The sequence below is a fragment of the Lutjanus erythropterus genome, chromosome 7 (genome assembly GCF_056507025.1).
Source record: "Lutjanus erythropterus isolate fLutEry1 chromosome 7, fLutEry1.hap2, whole genome shotgun sequence".
NCBI classification, from domain to species: Eukaryota; Metazoa; Chordata; class Actinopteri; order Lutjaniformes; family Lutjanidae; genus Lutjanus; species Lutjanus erythropterus.
In genome coordinates, this window is record NC_139323.1 from 27,458,018 (window position 1) to 27,484,426 (window position 26,409).

The window sequence follows — 26,409 nt, forward strand, 5'->3', positions numbered from 1 at the left end:
CTGCCTCACACAACCACCCCGCCTCCCTCCTCAGTCCCTTGACCACCTTTTTTACTTAGATTTTAACATTGTAACTTGTAAAGTGTGCTCACTAGCTAGCCCTATTTTGTACCACCACTTTGTACCTCAACAGGCAATGCCCACAGACCATTGGTGGGAGAAGTTCACCTTCAAGGCTGTCTGACAGAAAGATATTCTTGATTGAGTTTAGGGGGAGGAAAAAAATCATTGTTGGGTTAAAACAGCAAGATTTCTGCCAGAAAGGGCTTTCTCCTCCCATATGCCCTCAGTCCAACATGAGAGGATGAAGAAGTAGTGATGTGTTGAGGGTAAGAAACCACATTTGTCATCAGAGAAAGAAGTGATAGAAGAGCATTACTTTCCAGTTTCATACTGAACATGTACCATTTCATCTAGACTGGTAAGTAAACAGCTGTTAATGCTGTTTAATGCTGGACCCAGTGTTTGGTTTGTCTGTTCTGGGCTACCGTAGAAGCATGGTGGGAGAGGACCTGTGCCCTCAGTAAATGTAATACTCACTATAAGGTAAGAAAAACTCAGTGACTCTTATTTTCATGTGATACACTACTGAAAACATATGAATTAATATTATGCTCTATTTCTGCCGCATTCTGTCAATAAACTACTGGAAATCTTAAACACTGGTGAGAGAAAATGAAGACTCAGGACACAAGAATTAAAAATATAACCCACAATACTTTATTGCCATTAATGTCACTGGACAAAAGTTTACAATATTATGTGAATCACTCTAATTTTACAGACTGCCATTTGGTGTCATAAATCTTTGGTTTTTGTCTTTGCACAAAGATGATGATCATTTAGCAAATTAAAAGATGTTCCATGATGGCTGATTTATTTACCAATGTGGTGTAACTGGATGATTGTCATTTCAGCTTTCAGCTGGACTCTGGTAGCAACAAGTGTTAGGCTTATGGTGAACATTCGAACAAGTGAAACAGGCTCCTTATTTCTTTAAGTATAAAGCACATATTTCAATGCAAGCAGATGATGATTACAGTATTGTTTCAAGTTTGACACTGAAGCTGAGATACAGTACGCACACGCAACACACTGCCTTTTTTTTTAAACATAGTGGCAAATAAAAGACAAATTACAAACTGACAATAAAGATAAAAAGTATACAAAGGTTCCCAGGTTAGAAAAATGGTTATGTATTATAAACATTGCCTAGGCTGTGGTACAGTACAGCAACCTCGACTGTTGAGAGAAAAATCGTTAAGCACCATAGATCCTAGCTGGAGATGGTCGAGTTTGCATTGATCCTTATGGCATTGTACAGACAGTGTAAGGTTGTATGAGATAATAGATGATGGGAATGTTAATTATCTTTACATCTGTTTTGATTTCTTTTTGCTAATGGCTAATTTGACAGTGGTTTCAAACAATGCAGTCAGTAATCAACAAATACAACGCTCCATTTGCTTTTCGCGGGGGGTTTGCTTCTTTCTTTTTTTCTCCACAAAACAAAGTCAACAGCACTTAAGGCCTTCAATTTTGGGTTTACTGTGAGTATTTGTTTTGGCAGCCTTGACATTTAAAAAAAAACATCTACATTTCACTTAAAAATATACAATTTAATTTTCAAGAAGCAAGTTTGGTAATATTGGTTTTTCAGCACTGAGACAATACAAAAGACAGACATACACAACAACAATAAATCCTAGCAAAAAAAAAAAAAAAAAAAAAGTCACTTTTGCAATCCAGATTCAAGACTGCACTTTCTTTGTACAGCGAAAGAGATGGTATTATCTAGCACCTTTTTTCTCTTTGAGAGAAAAAAATTATGAGAAATGAAAGATGACCTGACATATTTGTGTTATTTCTTTGTGAGGTTTCGTGTTCACCTGTGCGTGTAAAACACTACCTTTAGTTACAGCTCAGGTAATGTTAACGTGTCATGTACCTTTTGAGACTGTGTGTGTCTTTTTACGTTGTAAACGAGGCTCAGACCTCAGACATCGAGCTCATGGTCAAGTCAAAAAGAAGTCAGGTTCAGAAGTCAGCTTATTGTCAAATTCAGCCTCCCGACGAGGGAAACAGACTTCGGACTTAATGAAAAAAGCTGGCTCTCAGGTCCAAAATCAGTGCACCTGAAGTCTTAAGATAAATAAAAACATGACCTGATCTTCTTTGAAGTCTAACTAACTGGTGTACTCCCTGCTCATGACGGATGCTGAGCAACACTAGCACCCTCTTTTGTTTTAACGCCCGCATCACAGCATGATGTCCGTACTCGGTGAGAGGCACTGAGGTAACCAAACATGACAGCACACACACGCAAACACGCGAATCCCTGCTTGCCGCTGCCCGCAGACAGGACAAAAGTCAGTCACATCAGAGCAGAACACAGCTTACTGTTTTCTCATCTGAAAGAAAGTTGGTTGGCATCCAGCTATAATAAGACAGACCGCCGCTATGGACTAAAGAACCTGAAATGCTGTGTAAATGTTGCAGTCCTTCGTGTTATAACATTATTCAAACAGCACAAATACATTAAATGACACTACAATACTGAGAGGGGCAGACGTGATAAACCTTGTTCCCCAGTGTTGTGATTTTTTTTACCAAGATCACAGAGAGGTGAGGAAGCCCTTGGACCACCATGATGGTACCCAGCCCCTCATCTTCATCATTTCTTTATGAAACTAAACAAAAAGGCGCCACTGTGATTTAAATACTACCATACACGCTGCATAAAAAGCACTTAGTTTCCAATAAAAACTAAAAAACTAAAAGTGCTTCATGGACTTGTGAACCAGCCGTCTGCCTGTTTGTCTTTATTAGGGGGGTGATGGTCCAAGCACTGCGTCACCTCTCTGCCACCTCCTCCACTGGCGCTCTCAGTGGAGAATGAGTGCTGGGTCGGGTACAAGTGGAGGGGCGCGAGAGGAAGAAGTGTAGTCAGGGTAAAAAAAAACAAAAAAAAAAAAACACAAAACATGAACATATAATAACATAAACAGTAACAAAGTGGTGGTAGAGTTGGGCTGATTGACTCAGTCTTTCGTAGCCCTTGATGACCCCCTGTTGGTGGGGATAATCCTGGAGGGGAGGAGTTACTGGATAAAAGGGCAGGTTAAAACTCAAAGGCTTTAGGAATCAGTCCAAGCGCACTCTGAGCTCAGTGCAGGTGGATGTTGAGCTTGATGCGCAAGGCGTCTCCTATTTCCCCTTGTAGGTAGTCAATGTCGTGCTGCTCCTCCAGCTGGTGTAGTCTTCTGGGCCCGAACAGTCGCAGGCTGGCGATCTCCACCCGGTAGGCTCCCGGTGGAGGCGGCCTCTTGCCGAGCCGGAGCACACTCTTTCCATCGCGGCGTTCCAGCAGGCGGAAGTGTTCATTAGAGTTGCCGTGGGTGATGACGTAGCGTACGTGGTTCTCCAGGGGCTGCAAGGCAGGCAGGAGCTCCAGTAGAGGCTCCTTGTTGAGCAGTGAGGACAGAGAAATGTTCAGGGGGATGGTGTCCTGGGTGTCCACACTGGCCATGCTCACGGCTGAATCCTGTAGAGAGGGTGAGGACAGAGGGAGGGACGTGAAAAATGAGGGAGCAGAAACTTTACTCACTTAAATGTCATGTAGACTTTGCAATCATACCACTTATCAGGGATGTACATAGCCTTAACAAAGCTTTCAAAAAGTGGAAACAGCTGCAGAGATTAAAATGAAAGCGTATCTGTATGCAAGTAAAAACAGCTTCTGAGATGCTTGCAGTCTAGACATGCGCCGGGTTGATGGGAATAACTGAAACATCTTTCCAGGCTCTTTAGACCCCCTACTTCTAACATCCCTGGATCTCAACAGATTATTTTTTATTACAGCATTACACACTGAGTGACCCAGTCCTGACCCGAATCAACTTGTCACCACACGTACCTGATTGATCTCATTTTCGTCTGCATTGCGTCTGTGTCGTGCCTTCTTTCCTCCTCCTCCATTGATCTTACACTCGTAGCAGGCCTCAGGAGACAGACTGTCTTCGTCGTCACCTTCTCCAAACTGGCCGGGGAAACCCGAGCCTGTTATACAGTGACTGGAAGGAAACAACAAGAGAGGTTAGCATGCTGAGTAATAATATATTGACAAATACTCTCAGCACGTGAAACAGTCAAATATTTTGCTGATGACACTACTTCTCTTTTTAGAAACGTCAGTCATTCAAGCCAGATCTGTCATTAAGTGTTCCCTCACCCCTGTCCGGCTCTGTAGAAACCTCCAGGACAGCCACACAGGTAGCCTCCGTCAGTGTTGGAGCAGCCGTAGATACAGGGGTTGTTGCCTGTGCTACATTCGTTCACATCTTGGCAGCCACCAGCGTTCTGCTCAAAGTCAAAGCCAGAGGGACACACACACTTGAAGCTGCCCAGTGTGTTGTAGCAGGAGGCCGAGCCACACACCGTTCCTGCCTGACACTCGTTCTCGTCTGCAGAGGAAGGAGAAGGTGAGTGTGTTAGGAGGTGATGCAGGATGGTGCAATGCCTAGAAACTCTTGTTTTGCATGTTAAGGATGATATCAATGGCCAATATTGTCATTATGTGCAGTACTTCAGAGGAGTATCAAGTTTTACAAATATAGTCACCCTGACATGTATTTCTTTTATTGCTCACATCAACAATATAGAGCATAGTGATATCACTTTCTGCAAAACAGTAAACTCGTATGGCTATGGTTAATATAATGATTATGATCATTCTACTTTTTAAATGGTCTTTGTTGGCATTTTGTACAAATAAAGTAACACAGTACAGTACATACAAACCGCTGCACACTTACATGCACACGTGTAAAAACAAAGTACAGTAACACCAATATAAGAGACATAAATAAGAGAAAAAAGAGGGAGGGAAGCATTGGAAGATGGAAATAATAATTTAAAAAAGGTCATGACACATTTTTATATATGATATATGTCAAAAATGGCATCAGTGTCAAAATAAAATTTGACATCATTATCAGTTTCCAGTCTCCCTACTTGACCACTCTTTGTTTCTCTTAAGAAGAAAGTGGTTTCTGTAGATTCTACGGCAGAAAGAAAGTAGTTCCTACAGGAAACTGCTCACAACAAAGTCTGTGGATTATTTTGAGCTACCCGGTCATGATTTCTGGGAAGAGACATCGCTGTTGTTGTTTTTCAGATGTATTTTTTGGTGCTTTGAGCCCCACATGACTTGTGCCATTTAGTTCCATTATATTGGAGAGAAGGCAGAAATATCAATAGCTGATATCTCCAAAACTTGGCAACTCACACCAGAACAGTATAGATGGATAAAAAGCACTACAGGTATTTTTGATTTTGGGGTGAACTGCACCTTTACCGTGTTGTTGCAATAATAACACCAGAAATCAACACATGACCATAATGACTATACTACTGTGTACTGATACTTTTAATGTTCATTACAGTCGTTCGCAGACAGAGTCAGTGTAACTCACCCACGCACTGGTTCCACTGGTAGTGCTGCACGTAGCCCTGCGGACAGCCACAGCGGTAACCTCCCAGCATGTTCTGACAGCCGTGCTGACAGCGGTGGTTACTGCCACATTCATCCACATCTGAGGGGAAAAAAAAAGACACGGGTTGTTGTATTGTCAAAATAATACAAAGACCTCCTCCTCTAAATCCATCCTGTCAGCGCGGACAGACGCTGGTTTCATTAGTATACAAGTTTTGCAACTTTCCAAGTATCGTTAATTATTGATCTATTTAAAACAGACAAAAAGACAAAGTTTATAGAGAGAAAGCAGCTATGATGGCACTGTCGAACCATATAGTATGACACTTTGTTAGCATGACCAATCAATGAGATTAACTTAAAACAGAAACACCCACCAGCCAACTTAACTGCTGACAGATGTGATGAAGAAAAAAAGTTTTCACTGATAGGAAAGTTGGACATGTTCTGTTTGATATTGTAACCTTTTATAGACTGTTTCAGTAAAATAAACCCATGAATGGTAATCGATAGCATGGTGATATCTGTGAAATCATTTTTTTGTTCTTGTTTGAGTTTGGAGAGGGGGGTTATTTTCCTGTGTTTGATCTTTTTTATTTCTTCTTTGCACAAATAAATAAGCAAAATATAAGTGCATATAAGATATGTAATGTTTTCAAAAACACCTAATATGCAGAAGTTTTAAAACAGTTACTGTGTCTGCTCACCTTCACACTCGATGCCTGTGCTGTCCAAGGAGAAACCTTTAGAGCATTCACAGTTGAAGCTACCAGGCGTGTTGACACAAGAAGCCCGGGAACCACATGCACTGTTCTGGGCTGCACATTCATTGTTGTCTGAGAGAGAAGAGAAACTGATTATTGAGATTTTATTTGAATTAAAGATGTTTTTTTTTTCCTGTTTTTGTTCTTCATTAAGACAAAACATTTTCTCAGTGCAGGCTAACACTGATCTTCTCCTGTCTGGTACTCACCGATACAGGCAGTCTGGTGCTGAGTGAAGCCTGGGGGACACTTGCAGGTGAAGCCTCCGATGGTGTTGACGCACAGGAACTGGCAGTTATGCTGCTTAGTCGAACATTCATCCAGATCTTAGAGGGAAAAAAGAAAACACTTAATGTCCATCAAACCAAATTACAAACAGGGATGAAACCTCAAAGACATGAAGTTTGTTTCTGAAAGTGATATGAGAGCAATATTCAATTATATACAATAATAATAATTATTAACATTATAAATATAATGCAAAACTGGCAGTGTGTTGAGGGCAACAATATTATTAACATGTTTAAACATCCAAAAGAGCATTAAACGGTATCTTGTGTTTTTTATGAAATAAACAAAGAAATGAAGAGTCTACCTACCTTTGCAAGTCTTTCCATCAGGCTGCAGGCTGTATCCTCTGGGGCAGGAGCAGAGGTAGCTGCCCTCAGTGTTTTTACACAGGAAGTTGCAGGGCTTCGGAGACAGAGCGCACTCATCCATATCTGGAATATGCAGACGGGGAAAATGAGGAATACAGGCAGGGATGCTGTGGAAAATGTTTGTACACTGACACCAGTGTTATATTCAGTATCTATAACACATGACAGGTGAGCCATACCAACGCAGGAGGTTGCAGTGAAGTCAGTCTTGTAGCCCACGTTACAGTGACAGCGGAAGGATCCGATGGTGTTGATGCACTGACCGTTCTTGCACAGATCTGGCATCACCTGGCACTCGTTGATGTCTGGAAGTACAGAGACATTTTAGAGAGCGATCTGGATTAGAGCGGCGTTTACACTGCCAAACGCATAATTCAATAAGTGCTTCCTGTCTTATTAAGATTCTTTATGACAGTGTGAGCTCTGTTTCTTGTAGCTGCAACTTGATGCACCTCAACTTGCTTGGTTTTCTTCCCAAATTTAAATTTAAATAATTTTTATTTAGGTATTGTAACTACAACTACGATTGTGCCGATTAAGTTAAATTAAAACAAGAGAAATAAAATTGAGCTATTGTGTGTCTGCTATACTTTATAACAGGGATTGTCAACTGGTGGTCACAACATTTCCTACTCCTGCAAGACTTAAAAGGAACAAGAAGCAGTAGCAACAATGAGCTGTTGGATGCAGAGCTGCAGTTGACAGGTAGCACACCTACAACTATCTTCTCAGCGATGTAAAAACTCCTTTCACTGCTGTCAGACTCATGCTGTGTGTAGAATAAACTCACAGTCACGTAATGTAGCTCACATAATGATGGGAAGAGGCCAGTTATTACCTGACCTCTTTATTAAAGTTTGTTTTGCTGCCCCCAGAATCCTGAGATCTGTACTATTAAAACACACTTGCTGTTACCACCAGGTGTCACATAATAAAGGTGCAAATGCATAATAAAGTTGATTGATATTTCCCACCAAGCTGCATTCTACAATTACATTTCTGGTATTAGGCCAAAATAAAGGTAATTTGTTTTATTTGAATGTCTGGCTCCCACAGTGTCTGCTTCTGAAAAAGATTGTGGCCTGTGTGATAAATATAGTTGAACAGCCCTGCTTTATAATGTCACTCAGTCTTATTGCTGTGTTACTCACCTCTACCGTCTGTGGTGTAGCCAGGTCCGAGTGGGCACATCTTCTTGTACTGTACGGTGCCAGGCAGCGGGCAGAGCTCACACTGTGATCCCCAGCCTCGGCCGGTGTTGCAGCAGCACTCGGACTTGGTCACACTGTTCCTGTTGGTGGAAGACTGCTGGCACATCGTCTGCAGGACCTCTGTGTAACAGTAGCCCTTTCTGTTGTCTGAAGGAAAGGAGGAGGACATGATGTGTGTTTGTTGTTAGAGATTTAGGAACTTGTTGCTGAGCTAAAGCAGCATGGAATTTAAAACACGAGTATAAACACGATTTCAGTGCGTGACAATATGTTCTTCAGCAGCGGTGATCTTACCAATACATTCAGTTCCAGTGGAGCTCGGCTCAAAACCATCGTTGCACTCACAGCGGTAGCTTCCCACTGTGTTGACACAGCGGCCGTTCTTACAGATGCCAGGCTTGGCACGGCACTCGTTCAGGTCTGCCAGTATACAGAGCAAAATGATGGGAGGATGACGAGATTGAAGAGGCAGATACATCCAGTCGAAACAGCGGATACTGTCTGAAACATTTCTTACTCACCCATACATCCCTCTCCATCTGGTCTGCGCTGCATGCCAGTAGGACAGATACACATGAAGGTGCCGATCAGGTTCTTGCAGGTCATACCCTTTGAGTCACAATCGTCCAGACCCTCAGAGCACTCGTCCTGGTCTGGTGAGGGACAATGAGAGATGGCCAATTAGCAAAACTACAACAACCAGTGATTTCAAAGAACAGCAGACAAAAGAAGATAAAAGTGACATAAATGTGCATTTTGTAAAACAGAGACAGAAACAACTGAACATCTTATGATCTCTTGTAATGTGTCTAATTTGTTTTGGGTGAGGATTTGCACAATTATGTGTTGAATAATAAAAAGATTTTACCAGCCCTGACCCTATATTGGTAATATTTCCTTTGATCTCATTAAAACTGGTTAGATTGAGGAAAGCCCTATTTCTATGTGGATTTTTCTCACTTGTATCATTTAACTGGACCCTGGGCAGAAGACAAAATATATTTAGTTTGCATTGCAATTTATTTTATGTATTTTATTTTTTCTGTTTTCTTACTTTATGATTTTTGCATTTGTACATGTTAATCCTTTCTCTTGACTGTATTTGTTTGATCTTGAATTGTATTTGTCTTGGAAGTTATCATGCTGGTTAAGTTTGCATTTTGCAAGAAAGAATGGAAAAAAAGATAAAAGACACTTGACTGTGCCCTCTCACCTCTGCACATGCGTTGGTCGTCTCGCAGAACGTAGCCAGAAGGACACATACACTCATAAGAACCGAAGGTGTTGACGCACCGGAAGGCGCACAGCAGAGGATTCTGGGAGCACTCATTAATGTCTGGAGTCAAGAAGAGAGAGTCTAATTAACTGTCCTTTTAAATAAGAATACCTGTGCAAATGTGTTACTGTGTGAATGACCGACCTTCACAGGTCATCATGGGTCCAGGTTCGAAGCCCTCCTGGCACGAACACTCGAAGCCTCCCACCACGTTGGTGCAGGTTCCATTTCCACACGGGTTTCCTATGGAGCACTCGTCAGTGTCTGGAGAAGAGCAGGAAAACAGAGAACAGAGCAATTAAAACCAATGAAATGTTAATACAAAAATAGATAAGGCTGTAATGCACTTTGGTGCCACTGGTGCCAGTAAAATGAGCTCAGACCTGGAGGATAATAAAGATCTCAGAGGTCATAGTTCATAAAAAGTCGTCCTGCAGCCATTGATTTTTCTCTGTTTGCTCAACTGCTGCTGTTTCATGATAAATATTCAAAATACTGAGTTCTTCTTCTATAACTCCCGGGCTCATTTGGCTATTAAGCATATAAAGAATTATAAGAAAATGTTGCAGATTTTTTTAGCTTAAATTTCAATCTCACCAACACAGGTGACTCCAGTGTAATCCAGGTTGTATCCGAAGGGACATTCACAGCGGAACGAGCCATCTGTGTTGATGCAGATACCGTTGTGACAGACTCCAGGGTTATCCAGACATTCATTTGTATCTGCAGAGCAAGAGAAATTTTATTTTTAAAAAAATATACAAGACCTGCCCACTAAATTCAAGAGATTAGACAATAATAATAATAATAATAACTTTATGTAGCACCTTCAAAAAGAGAGTTTACAAAGTGCTTTAGCAGACAGATCCGGATACCCAGGAGGCAATATAACAACAGAAAGTCAAAACAGTAAAGCCAGATGAATGCAGGTCGAATTAAAAAACAAAGCAAAAGATGCAAAAACATAACAGAAAGCAGACCAAATGATAAAAGAGATAAGATCGAGAAAAGCAAGAAAAAAACATTACAGGATAAATAAATAGAAGAAGACAAATAAAGACAATGTCAAATAAAAGCAAGTCTATAAAAATGGGTTTTAAGAAGTCATTTAAAAGATGTCTAAGACCTACACTGTAGAACTCACCTTCACGAGTGTCTCCTGCTCCAGGCACGGCTCCGTGGCCGTAGGGACACAGAGTGTCAAAAGCAGCTAGAGACGCAAGAAAAAAGGTCAGCTTCATTATTTTACAAATTTCTTTCTTGTGCATGTCTTAATTAAAGCTGTGTGCATGTGTGTGTGTGGATGTGTGTGTGTTACATACCCTCGGTCTCCCGTGGGCACAGTTCACAGGGGAGTCCCCAGCCCTCTCCAGCCATCTTGCTGCAACAGCACTTGGCCTTGGTGGTATTTAAAGCTTTGGGGACGGAGCATTTTCCTGCCTCGAACTTGGTGAAACAGAAGCTTTCTCTGGTATCTGTCAGACAAAAAAATTCATTAAATCTTCTCTTTTATTGTTGATGGACAGTTATTTGTGGGCTAAACAAAGTCCTCCACCACTTGAGTGATGGAGATAAAATATGTCAGATCACCACATTCACTCCAGATCGTCAGCGCTGTCTGCTGTGTCCTACTGTTAATTAATAGCTTCTCTCACCGTAGCAGCGCCGTTTGTTGTCAGAGAGGACGAAGCCCGGCTGGCAGGTGCACTGGAAGCTGCCAGGGGTGTTGGTGCAGGTGCCAAACTGGCAGATGTTGGGCTCCACCTCGCACTCGTTGATATCTGGGAAGGGAGGATAAAAGTGTGCAGGGAGGAGGAGAGGAGGTGAGAAGATTTGTGAATGTGTGTGTGCTCGAGCAGATGGCTCAGTCGCCCTCGCTGGTCTCAGTATATGTGAAGCATTTAGTCTGTACTTAAGTGTGTCTGTGTGTGTGTGTGTGTGTGTGTGTGTGTGTGTGTGTGTGCGCGAGTGTCTTACCTATACACTGGTCATTTTGCACTTCATATCCTGGAGGGCAGATACATCTGAAAGATCCATCCAGGTTCTGACAGGTTCCTGGAGAGCAGGTGCCAGGCAGACTCACACACTCATTGATATCTGCGGAAAATGGGACAATGTATAAATTAGAGAATGTGTGTTTATGTGTGTGTGTATGCCAGACAAACTGTACTGCCATAAAGTCTATAAATACCGCACAGTGTTATTACTTTTCTTGCATATTATTTAATAGCGTTGCAGTACTCAGTCATGGTCTCAAGAACATTTTTTGAATGTCTCATCTTGGAACTGACTGCATTTTTACTCTGTCTTGTCTCTGTCTCAGACAAAGAGGACTCTGGGCAATACCACAAATGCGGGGATTTCACAAATTTACAGGACTTGCAGTGTGCGCTGTGTATCCGGTGTGTCACCACGACTTGTTCTGATCCTCTCGATACCCTCTGGTCTTGCGCATGTCTTGGTCTCAGTTTAGGTGGTCTTATACAACACTATAAAATCAATGACTTACCAACACAGTTCTTCCCATCCGCAGTATTCTCATAACCCTCGTGGCAGAGACACTGGAAGGAACCGAGTCCATTGATACACTGTCCGTTCCTGCACACTTGGCCCTGAAGAGCACTGCACTCATCTATGTCTGTAAGGTAAACATTGAGAGGATAATGACTTTTAAGAAAAAAATCATGTTTTTTCCTGGCATCATGAGTTTCTTAAAAGGCTGACTTGTATATCATTTTTCTTGTTACACAGCCCAAGTTCAAATGTATTTCCCTATAAAGCCAAAGAATAAACTGTCAAATTTACGACTTAATTTTATTTCATGTCTGTCCAAATCTAATACTTCTGCCGAAAAGGTCAGCTTGTTTTTATTGGAATTTATAGGTTTAATCTTTAACGGCATGACATGTAAACCTGTGTCAAGACTTTGACCTTTGAAACAGCTGTTGACCTTTGCAGAGCATATCAGTAAGTGATTCTCACCCATGCAGTCATTGTTGTGTGTGAGCTCAAATCCAGGGAAGCAGAGGCAGTTGTAGGATCCCACTGTGTTTTTACAGGTACCGTTACCACACGGCTGTCTGTCACACTCGTCGATGTCTAAAACAGACACAAACAGAACAACATTTAGAATGAGAGAGACAGTAAAAACATTCAAATATATAAAAAATATGAAGACTATTGACTTATTCTGCAGGTTTACATGCAACACACTGAGTATTAGTTGAGTTTTAGATTCTCACCCATGCACATAGTGTGGTCAGCAGTGGCCTTGAAGCCGTTGTGGCAGAGACAGCGATAGCTTCCCTGAGTATCAATACACTCTCCATGGCTACACACATTAGGAATCTCCTGGCACTCATTACGGTCTGAAAGAGAAAGAGAAGGCAAATAATTATTTTGAGGTAGAATGCTATTTGCACCCAGGCCAGTCTGACTATTTGCATCCAGAGCCCCATAGCCAATGTGGCTAGTTGCACTCAGGTGTATATAGGCAAACATGGCAGAGACAAGCATCCAGGAGTCTGTAGCCAACTATGTGTTTCAGCTCTAATATCCAACTTTATATACAGTCCATGCCATTTGCACCTTGTGTGTTTGTTTTATTTCATTTGTTTCTGCACCTTGTATTGAATGTGTTTTTCATTTTGTAAATATCTGGACATGTGTTATGTCTAAGTAGTTTATGACAGAGTCAAGCCAGACATAAACTACTGTTGTGTTTAATCTAAGACTGGAGTCAATTAACATGCTTCAGCAGATTTTCCCTTATAATAACTTTCCCTCAACAGTGGACGTCCATGTTTTACATTTGCCTCACGTCACCAACACAATCAATCCATCTGTCCACCCCCCCCCCCCCCCCGGTGTTTTAAGATGGGAAACCCCCGGTCAGACCTGTCAGACAGGCTGGACTCACCCAAGCAGGCCCCACTAGGGGACAGTTTGAAGCCTGGCGAGCACTCGCAGCGGTAGCTGCCTGGAATGTTGATACAGTTGGCGTTGCGTTGGCACAGGTTGTCCCCGCTGTTACACTCATCGATATCTACACAGGAGGAAGAAAGAGAGAAACAGTGGGCATCAATCACAGGCTCCATGACTGTCTGGTCAGTGCAGGTAGTCAGCTTGTGGACAGCGGGAGAGAAAACACAGTGGCTCCATTTTGGCTCAAGTACAGTTCAGCCAGCTTCTGGATGATTGAAGGTCCAGGCAGGTGCTCCATTCAGAGCCACTAGACTTGTCTTTACAAGGACATAATTCATGTGGGAAAAGGCAGCATTAACTCCCCTGAGCGGACTGCTGTAAAAGTGCCTCGCAGACACTGGGTAAGTGTAACTGTATGTATGTGTGTGTGTGTGTGTGTGTGTGTGTGTTCCTGGTTCTTATATCCCTTTAGGGACTTTAACCTGAATACACAGTAACCATGGCGACTTGAGGTCCCCATGGGTACGGGCTGCTTCCTGAGGGTAAAGACTTAGTACCTTGAGGTAAGGTAAAAGTGCATGTGCCTACTTTTTGTGTGTACAGAGTGACAGAGAGACAGTAAACAAAACAAGCAAAAGAGCAGGAAACCTATGCAACACCACCCTGTGCATGTTATCTCATAATAAATGGCTTTCAAATCATAGGTAGTTACCTTTTTGCAACATATACAGTAGAAGGAATACAAAAAGTGAGACAGCAGAAAGAGAGGCCTGAGTTTTACCTTCACAAATGAGCAGAATGTTGTTGTAGCTGAAGCCCATCGGACATTCACAGCGGAAGCTCCCGATCTGGTTGATACAAACTCCACTGGCACAGATACCAGGGATCTCCCTGCACTCATCAATATCTGCACAAAACAACACCACAAAATGTTAGAATGTAAAGTGGACTTTGCACCAGCACCTCTTTTGCACAGCGCTGCACCAGCTTTGACCTCGCAATGTCCTTACCAATGGGTTTGCCGGTGTGGATGTCAATGATGAAGCCAGGAGCCTGGTTACCACACAGTAATTGGTACTCAGCTGAAAAAGACAGGACAGGACACACTCAGTGATAAAATCAGCTCATATAGCAATGTGTTCACAGTTGTTTTCAGAGTATGTTTCAGTCTATTTTTTGTTTTATTTTGTTGACACTCACAAGTAGCGGGAGTTGGACAGGCCTCACATGGCTTGTTCCAGGCTTTACCCACGTTGTAGGCGCAGCAGCACATCTTCTTGGTCATGTTGAAGGACAGCTCGTTCTCACACGTGTCATTGAAGTTACGGTAACACACACTCTTCCTCATGTCTGCAGGAGGAAGATAGTCGACACGTTTAATCCAAAAGGTAAAAGCACTCAAAAATGTTTGCGTTCTCAAACTGTCTTTTTAGAAGACATGATGAGAGTAAATATTTTCTCTCCCACTCACCCATGCAGTTGTTTCCTCCATTGACCTGCATGTATTCAGGAGGACACACACAGGTGTAGTTGCCCAGAGTGTTGTAGCAAGTACCAGGTCCACAGATCCCAATGTGGGTGGTGCACTCATCGATATCTGCACGCAAAAATATGATGGCACATAATAAAAAAATCCATCTATATAATGTAACTGGATGGCAAAAACATGGCATAAACATGTTTGTCAGTAATGTATTTCTCAGTTCTTCTTACCCTCACAGATGCGAGTCTCCTCATTGAGATAATATCCTGCTGGACACTCACACTGGAAGCTACCAAAGGTGTTCACACAGTTTCCACCCTGGCAGAGACCTGGCAGCTCCTGGCACTCATCAATATCTAGACAATAATTCACATTGTTAGATTTGATCTCATGTTACATTTAATTTTTTTTAAAATCTGAAATAAAAGCCAAAGTTAAATGTTTTGCTGGATGGTTTACCTTCCAGGATAACAGTGATGGGGTTGGGTCTGAATCCCTCTCCTCCAGGACAAAGAGTCTTATATTCCGCTACAGACAAGATAGAAAAACAAACAGAAAGTTAATGTGGCTTTTCATGTCATGGTAGGAAAAAACAGTAATAAAACACTTTTGTTATGACATAAGTTTATGTGGATGTGCATTTTGCAGTAAACAATAAGTCATCAGCTGAGGTGCATACTGGAGTTGGGCGCAGGGCACAGTTCACAGGGGTTTCCCCAGGCTCCTCCCAGGGAGCAGCAACATGAAGCTCGGGTCACGCCCACTCCAATCTCGGCACTGCAGGAGATTCCTCCATCACCACGTGCGAGGATATCCAGGAAGCAGTTGCCAACACGGGTATCTGAGAAAGACACAAATTCACTTAAGAATACACAGTCTTCACTTTCATCCAACAGGACAATGAGTGAGTGTATGAAATCAAGTGTCCTCAGACTTATATGCAATCAAATATATATAACTTGAATTGTTATTTGTCATCTGTCAACAATGGCTCCATTTTGGAGGAGTCTTGTCAGTACGTCCTCTGATTAACAATAATGCATTTTGTCCGTATTTGATAATCAAACTGGTGTGGGTGCTGTAAGTAAAGGACACAATTTTAAACTCACAAAAGATGCTAATTTGCCTCATGAGGATGCCTAAGTCTTTTTTTCTTATTTGATTGGATGTCTATAAGCCAATCACAGCATTGTACATCATCTAAAGTGGATTGCAGTGGAGCCAAAACCCCCTTTTCCTTGATATATTATAAGAATTGTCTAATTATAAGTCACCAAAGTTTTTTTTTCATTAAAACCTACTAATTTTTAAAGGGTTTGTCCTATTTAAGCTTTGCTGCAGCTTTGCGTGCAACTCACCCACGCAGCCCACTCCTGTGGGGTTGAGCTCAAAGTCAGCAGGGCAGTTGCACAGGTAGCTCCCTGGAGTGTTCACACACAGCCCGTTGATGCAGTTTACTGGGTCGGCACACTCGTTGATGTCTGAGGTACAAAGAGACACACACAAGCTCAGCAACAGACGACAGACATCTTTCTGACATGTATGAACTTGTGTTTACATGCTGCTGTAAATACAGAAACCAGGGATGCTTTGTTTATCTTGAATATCTTTTGGTGAAATAATTTTGAATGGTAACACCATGCATGAATGAAGGCTGTTATTGTTGCGGAAACTCAGCTGAGCTCTGTGAGTCTGTTCTGTGTCTAAACTCAGTGGTTTTAGGCAAGTGACACTCACCAGTGCAGTTTCCTCCACTGCGGTCCAGTTCGTAACCATCATCACACACGCAGCGGAACATCCCTGGAAGGTTCTGGCACGTTCCAAACACACAGATGTTCTGGAAATTACACTCATCGATGTCTGCGGCAAAGACGACAGCGAGAGAAGAGAGAAAATGTTAGTTACACCACCTGAACGGCGAAGAGAAGAGAGAATAAGATGTGACAGAATGAGTGCGGCACCTTGACAGGCCTTGCTGTCTTCTGTGGGAGTGAAGCCCATCTCACACTCGCAGCGGTATCCACCTGGAGCGTTCAGACACTGGCCGTTCTCACATAGGTTCACGTTGTCTGCACACTCATCCATGTCTGGAACAGAAGGGACCAGTGTGTTATAAACCTACTGTACTGTAGCAGGTATTCAACTAAGATTTATCTAGTTTCAGTCGTCTTACCAGAGCAGGAGAATCCATCTCCATTAAAACCTTCCTTGCAGGTACACCTGTAGGATCCTGGTGTGTTGACGCAGTCTGCGTTGGGGTTACAGTTGTGGTCCTCCGCAGAGCACTCATCCTGATCTGCAGGAAGAGAAAGAAAAAGCGTGAGAAAAAAGAACTGGGTTGCAGAACTCAATAAAAACAGTCCAAAAAAACAAATATTCTCTTCATTTATTCTCATAAATGACAAAGAAAAGCGGCAAATCCTCACATTTATGAAGCTGGAACCAGCAAATGTAATCAATTATCAAAATAGTTGGCAACTAATTTTCTTTTTATCAACTGATCGATTAATCGACTAATCGCTGCAGCTACAAACCACATCACAGCTGAGACATGTACTCACCCACACACTTGATGCCGTCTCCAATCCAGCCATCCCGACAGCGACATTTGAAGCTTCCAGGAACGTTGATGCAGGCAGCGTGCATGTCGCAGTTATGAGCCCCGATCTCACACTCATCAACGTCTGGAGAGATATGGAGATCAGTTAGCCAAAGAACAGGCAGTAACAGACATTTTTGTACTGCCTATTTCTCTTTGAACATTAAACAAAAAAAAATAAAGAGTAAAATGCTCCTGTATTAATGGTATGCAAGAAGTATGCGACATTTTGCTTTTTGCTTAGTTTTTAAGTCTATAAGTAGTGAGTCATGAATAAATTATAATTTTTAAAACTGTAGACCTGCTGGAACTACTGTATGCATGGGTGAACTGTCCGAACTCTCGACTCAGATGTGGACACACACAGGCCCAGACGTCCCAGCAAGAGCTCAGCCCCTGATGTGTGTGAGTGCGTGTGTGTGTGTGTGTGTGTGTGTGTGTGTGTGTGTGTGTGTGTGTGTGTGTGTGTGTGTGTGTGTGTACCTGTGCAGCCTGTGGATCCCTTCTTGACAAAGTATCCCAGCTGACAGTGGCAGATGAAGGAGCCTTTGGTGTTCTCGCAGTCGCCGTGGAGGCAGATGTTTGGGTTCAAGTCACACTCGTTCACATCTGGGGCAGACAGGGATGGACAGACGCAGATAACATGTGAGCGTTGTGGTCTTAAGAGATTAGAGAGACGGAAAATAAGACTGACAGAGGAAAGTCCCCGAGATCAGGTCGGAGAGGCTGAATGAATAAATTAATGTGGCAGAAAGAGTTGTTAACAAAAAACACAAGTGAGGTTAAAAGACTCAAAAGTAACACATTACAGTTTTAAAAGGGTTTAAGTTTAGTTTTGTTTATTTGATTTATGAATGAACTAAACTAACTGCTAACTAATATGTTGTTCTAACCTGATTACTTATGATGTTACAACTTGATAACTTCTGTTGTTATAACCTGATAACTGATGTTGTTATAACCTGGTAATTGATGTTGTTATAACCTCATAACATATTTTTAAAGGTTATATTATAACAATAATTGTAAATGTGAAACATAACAAGCCATTATAACATTATAACATTGTTTTTTACTTTATATCAGAAAATGTTTCATATTAAAACAAGACAAGTTTCTTGTTATAATGTTATAAGTTTGTATGTTGTAATAACATGAAAACATCTTATTATAATGATAAACATTTTATGTTTTAACATGATACTGATCTGTTTGCCTTTTTCTGGCATGGAAGCAACATGCTTCCGTATAAATAATAGATACATGTGCAAAATTAGAGAAACTGTAACATGTTTGGCAAAATGTAAGTATTGTTTTTCCCCTCACCGATACATGTCCTCATGTCCATCGAAGCCATGAAGCCATCGTAACACAAACAGCGATATTCCCCAGGAATGTTGGTACACTGGCCTCCGTCACAGATGTCTGGAGTCTCCTCACACTCATCAATATCTGATGAAAAGAGCAGAAGCTCATTTCAGAGTGTGATAGGTGAAGAGCACCAGACAGAAAAAGGATCTTTTTTATTTTTACAGATATGCTGCATATATCCTGTGTTTTATTACCTGCACAGGTCCTGAGGTCAGGCATAAGAGCGTAGCCCTCACTGCAGCTGCACTCATAGCTGCCCTCTGAGTTGGTGCAGTGGGTCTCACAGCCTCCGTTCATGATGGTACATTCATCAATATCTGCAAAGAAAGGTCACAATTACAGTTAAGCATCTAAGTCTCATTAGACTGGAATTACTAAAGTGAGTGCAAATAAGTCACTCAGACTTTGCACAAAAAGATCAATGCATCTAATTTCCTCCTTCCTAATTATCCTACACTGGAGTAAATTTGTTTTCCACTCACCAACGCAGCCCTGTCGGTCTGGTGTAGCTTGGTAACCGGTGTCACAGGAGCACTGGTAGGTTCCCGGCATGTTCACACACTGGCCGTTCTTACACAAGTTGTCACTCAGCTGACACTCATTCACATCTGACAGGAACAGACATCAAGGATGCACAATTAGCCATTACACAGTATGCAGTTTATTGTACCTCAGGTTATGAATAACAATTATAACACTACTGTAAAGAAAATAAGTTTTACTGTTCTTTTTTCAGAACGTTACTGAGTTTTCAAGTGCACTAGCTTGTGTGTGTGTGTGCTGTATGATGTATGACCGACCTTCACAGGCAGATCCATCAGTGCTGAGCGAGTGTCCAGTGGGACATTCACACTCATAACTCCCTTCAGTGTTCAGGCAAGTTCCTCCACGACACAGCAGGGGGTTCCTCTCACACTCATCAATGTCTGCCAGCAGAGAAGAGGAGAGGGAGGGAAGAAGAGGAAGGAAAGAATAAGAAAGAACATGGAAGTAATGGAAAGATTACATTGTGGAAATTGCAACATTTGAAATTGTTTATTTGCGTGTATGAATTTGTTTCTAACTTACCCATGCAGTTCTTCATCATCATGAAGCCGCTCTCGTAGCCCTCGAAACATTCACACTCGAAGCTGCCGGGTGTGTTGACACAGGTACCGTGACCGCACAGGTCCGGGGAGATGCGGCACTCATCGATGTCTGAAACACAAAGTCATTTAAAAAAAAAGAACACTCACTAACTGCTTTACTAATCGTGATAGAAATGTTTCATCCAAACGTAATAAATCCGACACCCTCTGCCTCTCTCCCGTACCTGTGCAGTTCCTCTCTTCTGCAGTCAGAGCGAAGCCACTGTTGCAGCGACACTTGAAACTGCCGATGGTGTTTCGGCAATTTCCATGAGTACAAAGACCCTGGAACACCTTACACTCATTCACATCTGGGGAGAAAGACATACATTTAAAATATTGTTAATATGACAAACAAATTTGATGCAGTTGTGATGTTCATGGGTGGCCTAGGCAAGAAAAAAAATTCAATTAGGATAGACAGCTCTAGAGTTCTACCAGTAGCTAATATTTCAACATATCAATGACAAACTATCTATTTCAAGTCACTACTGTTTTGCTTTTGCACCATGAAAGCCCTCATGGCAGCCTGACATGGTCACTTTGGTGATTCAGGGTGCACATTCATGGTGCCACACGGCCCTCTGGTACCTTTGTAGAATGGTCTGCCGGTCAGAATATCTCCTCTGTTGGCGAAGCCGGGACCTCTGGGACAGATGGCTCTATATTCATTAGAGCCCGGTTTGGGACACTCCTCACAGTCGATACCCCAGGCGGCACCCACTGAACAGCAGCACATGTCCACACGGTACCTCCCTGGCAGTGGTGCACCGCACTCATCCTCGTGCCACTTCATGTAGCACTGCTCACTGCGCATGTCTGGGAAAAACATGTTATAAAATCAGGTTTTGGCCACTGTAGTGAAATAATAAACACTGGAAATAACAGTTTCACTGGATGTTGTTGTGCTGTCCTCTTACCCACACATGTGCGTCCAGTGCTGTCCAAGGTGAGACCCTCGGCACACTCACAGCGGAACGAGCCCTGTGTGTTCACACACCGGCCGTTTGTACACACCCCGGGGAATACCTCACACTCATTAATGTCTGCAGGGACGGGGACATTTTAAGGACCATGATCACAAGGTGAAACACACACAAACATGCACGCATTTTTTTCACAAGAAATCTGCAGGGAAAACATTAGGGAACGTTACAAGGACACAAAGATACAATGATTTAATGTGTGTTGGATGAAGGGAACGCTGCAGGCTTGTCACCATTCATTAAGTTATCAAATGTTCTTACCTTCACAGACAAGGCCCTTCATACGAGCAAAACCTCGAGAGCAAGCAGTGTCTGAGGAGACATGAGAAGATTGAGAGATGTGATAAAGACACTCGATGCGTGTACAGCACACAGTTTCAGACGCTTCTCTACTCAAGTCAAGAGGACTCCTGAAACTATGGCAAGTTTTAGTCTAAAAATGATCAGAATTACAAACATCAAACACTGCTGGCCCCAAAAAAATTAGCAGCTTCTGCTTGTGTGTGAACTGACCGATTTCGCAGGGTTCACAGGGGCTGCCCCAGGCGGCTCCCAGTGTGGAGCAGCACTCAGACTTCAGCGTGGCTCCGTTGATGTTGACCTCACAGCGGTTGTCTTGTATCGTCAGCCAGCACGTACTCTTCATACTGTCTGTGGAGCCGAAGTAACAACAGGGAAGACCTGATTATAGATACCACCTGGGGTTCTTTTGCAAACACAGTTAACGCTGAGAGAAAATGTGTGCTTTCTTCAGGCCCATGAAATGTGTTGGGTTCAGCTCCCTCATCATAAAATGTTGAATTTTCCTTGCGCACGTGCTACTAGAGTGAAAAATGCAAACAAAACAGTTATCTCCTCATTCAAACATTACCCCACAGTACCACTAGTGGTCAAAATCTCCACGGGGTACATTTCACTACGGCAACAAAATGCCCCACAAAAACAATCAGTATGTCACCTTCAGATCCACTGCCATAAAACTTGTGTCTTTGGCTCCACGCTGAGCTTAGTAAACCCCATGCATCATTACATTTAATCCAATGCTACTGCATTCCTAATGAACTGAAAGAGCGTACAGTCATAACAGTGACACCTTTCCTCCAAAACCACATGGCCACCCAAACACCGAACCACAATTTACTTTCCTTTTCTTCCCCTGCTGAGTGATGGGCTCTGAAACATAAAACAGAACCAAACCAGAGGAATTTGTAGCCCTCTGAAGGAGCCAGCTCATGCAATATGTATGAGTATTTATTTAATGACTCACTCTCCCTTCCAGTTACAATAACATCTGTATTCTGTATTAGCATGTAGCTTTCTCAGAATGATTTCCCAAAAGAAACAAACCTCCAAACAAGTGGAAGATTTAACCTCAGTAGAGTCTTACATACCACATGTCATTCTGAATCTGCGGCCGATCTCTACGAAGTAAAGCAATCTCCATGAGAACCAAGGCCGTGCGTGCAAATATTTATCTAATAAATCATCTGTGTGTGCCATTTTGCCCAACATCTGAGGATGATAATGTGTCTGGATGGCTCCTGGAAATATGAACCACCTAAGTGTTTGTTTACAACATTGGACCGTAAACCTTGATTAGAATGATTAGACAAAAATGCGCTCGCACTAATTATTTCCCATTGACACTCGTGTCTCAGTGTGTAATCATTATCTCGCGCAAGCTGTTTCTGGGACCCTGCGGTGCTGCACTAATTTGCGTCAGGCACTTGGGGAGGACGGATATCTTACCCACGCAGATGGTGTTGGTGGAGTCCAGCTTGCTGCCGTGTGTGCATTCGCAGTTGAAGGACCCGGCCACGTTTCGACACACTCCGTTGATGCACGGGCTGGAGAGGCACTCGTTGATATCTGAAACATGTGCGAACACACACCTGAGGTCAGGGCTGAGAGACTGATTCAAATGGATCATCATCACTGTTTGGCAGTCACGAACACAATGTGTGTGTCTTCTTTCCATGAGCCACATATTTACTGGAAACTAAAGGCAACACATCTGGTAATAATGTCACCTCACAATGACCTTGATTGTTGGTAAAAAAAAAAACGACAAAACACATGTGGGTGCGAGGCTGCGCAAACAAGAGTGTGTTTGTGTGTCAGAGAGATTTTGTGTGTGAGCACTCACCTTCGCAGGTCTCGGAGTCGGGTTTGAAGACATATCCCTTGGGACAGGAGCAGGTGTAGGAACCGGGAGTGTTTCTGCACAGACCGTTGTCACACAGCAGACGGTTCACCAGACACTCGTTGATGTCTACAAGGAGACGAGACAAGGAAGTGGTTAGAAAAAAAAGCAATACCAAGGCTTTTTTTAACTTGGTCATGGTTTCAGTTTAATACAGATGGATCAGATCCTCCATGAAATCAGATGAAACAAGCCCGTGTTTACATTTTCCCAGCCAAAGTTAAAAGGGAAGAATTTTACTTTTGAAGTTATACTTTGTGGTTATAGTGATGAAAACACTGCTGCTTTTGTCCACAGGGGGCTCCAAAATCAACACAATATGAATGTTTCTTGTAGTAACTTTAAGGTTTTTGATTAATTTCAGATTGGAGGGCTATCGAGCACATCAACTGTTGTGCCCTTTACAGAGAGATAATGTAACTTCTGACAAAAGAAATAATTCACTCACAAAATCAATAAGCAATGTAACACACTTCCTTAGTTCAATACATTCATTTTTGCTATTGCAGCAGTTACTTGGTCTGGTTTGACCAGTCACTTGTGGTGGCTATGTTAGCAAACTTGCCATACAATTTAATAATTCTCGCTGTTACACTGTGTGGAGCTAATTTCCTGCAAAAACTTAACAAACAAACCAAAACATGTTTTACAAATGCCCCACGATTAACACTAACAAACACAGTGTGGTTTGCAAAATGAAAACAAAGGTTTCAACAAGTTTACAAGTTTTCAATCACAGCTGAAAAACTGTGCCAAAACCCTCTTTCTTTTGTCTTTGTAGAATATTTTTTGTACTTCCAAGACATGCTGTATTTGTTTCTGAAGCATCATCAACAAGTAAGTACTGTTGCACGTAGTATACACACAGTTGAGACATGCTACTTCGTTATAATATGACATACATCCGTTGCAGTCCGTAGCATGAAATTTGAAGTAAAAGAAAAAGTATGCGATTTGGAAGGCAGTTTTCGTCTGTCTGTGCTCACTCAGTGGCTCAGTCAATGTGATGTATCTTCTGCTGCAGAGAAGATTGTGGGTCAGAAGAGCCAGAAACGCATGCTGACTCACAGATGGCAAAATGCGACTGAATGCAGGAGGACATCTGAGTATTTTGGCATACAGCATTTGACATACTATGTAATGAGACATACTAAATCTTTTTTCTGGCACACTAAAAGTGGCTGCTAATAACAGAAAAGTGCATAGTTTCACTGTAAGACAGAAACATGACAAACTGAGTAAAAATGTGAAAATAATCCACTCACCAACACAGTTTTTGCCGCTGGAGTCAGACTCGTAGCCGATGTTACAGATGCAGCGGTAGCTTCCTCTCAGGTTCTCACAGATGCCGTTCTGGCAAATGTCCGGGTCCAGGGCACACTCATTGATGTCTGTGAAAGGACACATATTATGTAGATGAATATTCATATGAGTGTTTCTAAACTCAGTCACAATCATGAACAACATGCTCACCTCTTCCATCAGTTGTAATGCCAATACCACTGCTGCACACAGCCTGGAACTCAGCTGAAAGATTCATAAGGAAAAAAAACAAACAAATGAGATGAGATAACGTTTCTTTTCTTCTCTTTGTAACTTTAACAAGATGAAATATAATTTCCATGACCTGAAATAAAGAGTGTAAAGCAAATCAAAGATTTTACCTGAGTTTCTGGAGGGACAGGGATGGCAAGGCTCTCCAAAGCCGTGTTCAGGATTGGCACAGCAGCACTCAGACTTGGTCACTGCACCAGGGAACGGTCGCGAGCAGGTGCCCATCTTTATGGCACCGTAGCACGTGGTCCTCATGTGTGTGTCCACACACACTCTCCCATCCACATCGATGGCCAGGCCTGGTGGGCACTCGCAGCGGAAGGAGCCCTCGGAGTTGATGCAGCGGCCGTTCATACAAATACCAGGCGTCTGACACTCATCGATGTCTGCAAAGAAAAGAGAGGGAACATTATATGTCACACGTCAGCTTCAGTTTATGTACAAAATGGTCTATTTCAGTTGGTAAGTTGTCTAAAAAAACAAATTTTAACCTTCTTGGATTGTGTAAGTAAGTAGAAGTAGTTCAAAGGATTACATTTTCATTTATCTCACAGCTATCTCATGAGCAACACCATAAAATAAAAGGAGAAAAGACTAATAGAATAACAATCATAAATAAAATAAGTACCATAAAATTTTCCATCAGTCCATCGAGTTCATGCTTTCCTCTGTCAATTCATTTATAATGCTCTAATTAAAGGGATAGTTCAGATTATTTTAAGTGTGGCTGTTTGAAATAGTCAATAGTCACAGTTATCCCACCCCCACCCCCAATGTGAAAAAGCAGCCGTGGACAGGGTCAGCAACAACATGTATTTTAGACACCTGAAAAAGGTCTACCTAAAAACATCCATCACAGTTTAAGTGTAAGCTATGTTTTATTTTCACTGCTTTACTTTGCCATCAGAAAACCTTTTTTTATAGGAAACTCCCTATTATCACACTTGAAAACCAACCAAACTCCATCTCTATGTAATCACATGACCTCAGAGATCATGGCGAGCTTGATGAGGAGTCGGGTCACGGGGAGTTATCTAGGTTAATATGTGCTGCATTTGGGATATGCACCTGTGCTGTCTGTGTTATGGTGTGACTGCAATGGAATGGCTGCTACTCTTGAAGCTTCCAGACAAAATCTCTCAACAGACTCATAAATTTATCGATCGATCGGTCTATTTCTGGAATGTGCATAATAGCACGTTGGGAACATTTCAAAAAGTTCTTCTGAAACAAAACGCTGCACAAATGGGCTCAAAAGGCATCTGCAAGATTTCAATGAACACTCCATCTGTCAACACTGTTTTAAAGCTGCCTGTTTGGCTCAAGACGAGAGGTCTCTGTTTGTACTTTATAAATCATTCATACCGGTGCAGTAGCGTCCGTTAGGCGCTAAAGTGAAGCCCGGCTTGCAGATACACTTAAAGCTGCCGTCCTCATTGATGCACATGCCGTTGAGGCACATGTTGGTGGTGGCGCACTCGTCGTGATCTGCAGTGAGAGAGAGGAGGAGAATTCAGGTCAAGGTTATAAAGGTGACAGGTTCATGTGAAGTTCGAACTGTTTCTGTTTTGGCTCCTTACCAATGCAGTTCTTTCCATCCGGCGTGATCTCAAAACCAGCGTTGCAGATACACTGAAAGCTTCCCTCTGTGTTGACACAGCGGCCGTTGCGACACATCAGTCCATTCACAATACACTCATCAATGTCTAAAGAGACGGAGAGGAGGAAGAGGGAAGATGGATGTGACTGAGTTTATTG

At 42.3% G+C, this 26,409-nt stretch overlaps 1 protein-coding gene across 1 annotated transcript in view; it reads right to left on the minus strand.

Annotated features, from left to right (window-relative positions):
• Positions 1-697: 697 nt before the first annotated feature.
• The window catches only part of fbn3 (fibrillin 3), an 87,014-nt gene continuing 61,302 nt past the window's right edge, over positions 698-26,409 (minus strand). Inside the window, exons 14-65 of the mRNA XM_084723422.1 lie at positions 26,232-26,357; positions 26,017-26,139; positions 24,762-25,037; positions 24,571-24,624; positions 24,363-24,488; positions 23,041-23,166; positions 22,644-22,763; positions 21,408-21,545; positions 21,156-21,206; positions 20,829-20,954; positions 20,500-20,727; positions 20,094-20,219; positions 19,850-19,978; positions 19,582-19,707; positions 19,264-19,389; positions 18,976-19,098; positions 18,737-18,862; positions 17,894-18,019; positions 17,373-17,495; positions 16,985-17,107; positions 16,773-16,898; positions 16,549-16,671; positions 16,170-16,292; positions 15,491-15,652; positions 15,271-15,339; positions 15,042-15,167; positions 14,800-14,925; positions 14,529-14,678; positions 14,339-14,410; positions 14,110-14,235; positions 13,324-13,449; positions 12,647-12,772; positions 12,387-12,503; positions 11,914-12,042; positions 11,382-11,501; positions 11,060-11,185; positions 10,727-10,879; positions 10,549-10,614; positions 10,002-10,127; positions 9,549-9,668; positions 9,342-9,464; positions 8,650-8,781; positions 8,423-8,548; positions 8,069-8,275; positions 7,097-7,222; positions 6,858-6,980; positions 6,468-6,584; positions 6,202-6,330; positions 5,475-5,594; positions 4,232-4,463; positions 3,917-4,073; positions 698-3,544 (exon numbers count right to left, since the gene is read on the minus strand). Of these exons, the coding sequence (XP_084579548.1) occupies positions 3,167-3,544; positions 3,917-4,073; positions 4,232-4,463; positions 5,475-5,594; positions 6,202-6,330; positions 6,468-6,584; positions 6,858-6,980; positions 7,097-7,222; positions 8,069-8,275; positions 8,423-8,548; positions 8,650-8,781; positions 9,342-9,464; positions 9,549-9,668; positions 10,002-10,127; positions 10,549-10,614; positions 10,727-10,879; positions 11,060-11,185; positions 11,382-11,501; positions 11,914-12,042; positions 12,387-12,503; positions 12,647-12,772; positions 13,324-13,449; positions 14,110-14,235; positions 14,339-14,410; positions 14,529-14,678; positions 14,800-14,925; positions 15,042-15,167; positions 15,271-15,339; positions 15,491-15,652; positions 16,170-16,292; positions 16,549-16,671; positions 16,773-16,898; positions 16,985-17,107; positions 17,373-17,495; positions 17,894-18,019; positions 18,737-18,862; positions 18,976-19,098; positions 19,264-19,389; positions 19,582-19,707; positions 19,850-19,978; positions 20,094-20,219; positions 20,500-20,727; positions 20,829-20,954; positions 21,156-21,206; positions 21,408-21,545; positions 22,644-22,763; positions 23,041-23,166; positions 24,363-24,488; positions 24,571-24,624; positions 24,762-25,037; positions 26,017-26,139; positions 26,232-26,357 (7,004 nt within the window). The 3' untranslated portion in view covers positions 698-3,166. The remainder of the gene's footprint in view (positions 3,545-3,916; positions 4,074-4,231; positions 4,464-5,474; positions 5,595-6,201; positions 6,331-6,467; positions 6,585-6,857; positions 6,981-7,096; positions 7,223-8,068; positions 8,276-8,422; positions 8,549-8,649; positions 8,782-9,341; positions 9,465-9,548; positions 9,669-10,001; positions 10,128-10,548; positions 10,615-10,726; positions 10,880-11,059; positions 11,186-11,381; positions 11,502-11,913; positions 12,043-12,386; positions 12,504-12,646; positions 12,773-13,323; positions 13,450-14,109; positions 14,236-14,338; positions 14,411-14,528; positions 14,679-14,799; positions 14,926-15,041; positions 15,168-15,270; positions 15,340-15,490; positions 15,653-16,169; positions 16,293-16,548; positions 16,672-16,772; positions 16,899-16,984; positions 17,108-17,372; positions 17,496-17,893; positions 18,020-18,736; positions 18,863-18,975; positions 19,099-19,263; positions 19,390-19,581; positions 19,708-19,849; positions 19,979-20,093; positions 20,220-20,499; positions 20,728-20,828; positions 20,955-21,155; positions 21,207-21,407; positions 21,546-22,643; positions 22,764-23,040; positions 23,167-24,362; positions 24,489-24,570; positions 24,625-24,761; positions 25,038-26,016; positions 26,140-26,231; positions 26,358-26,409) is intronic.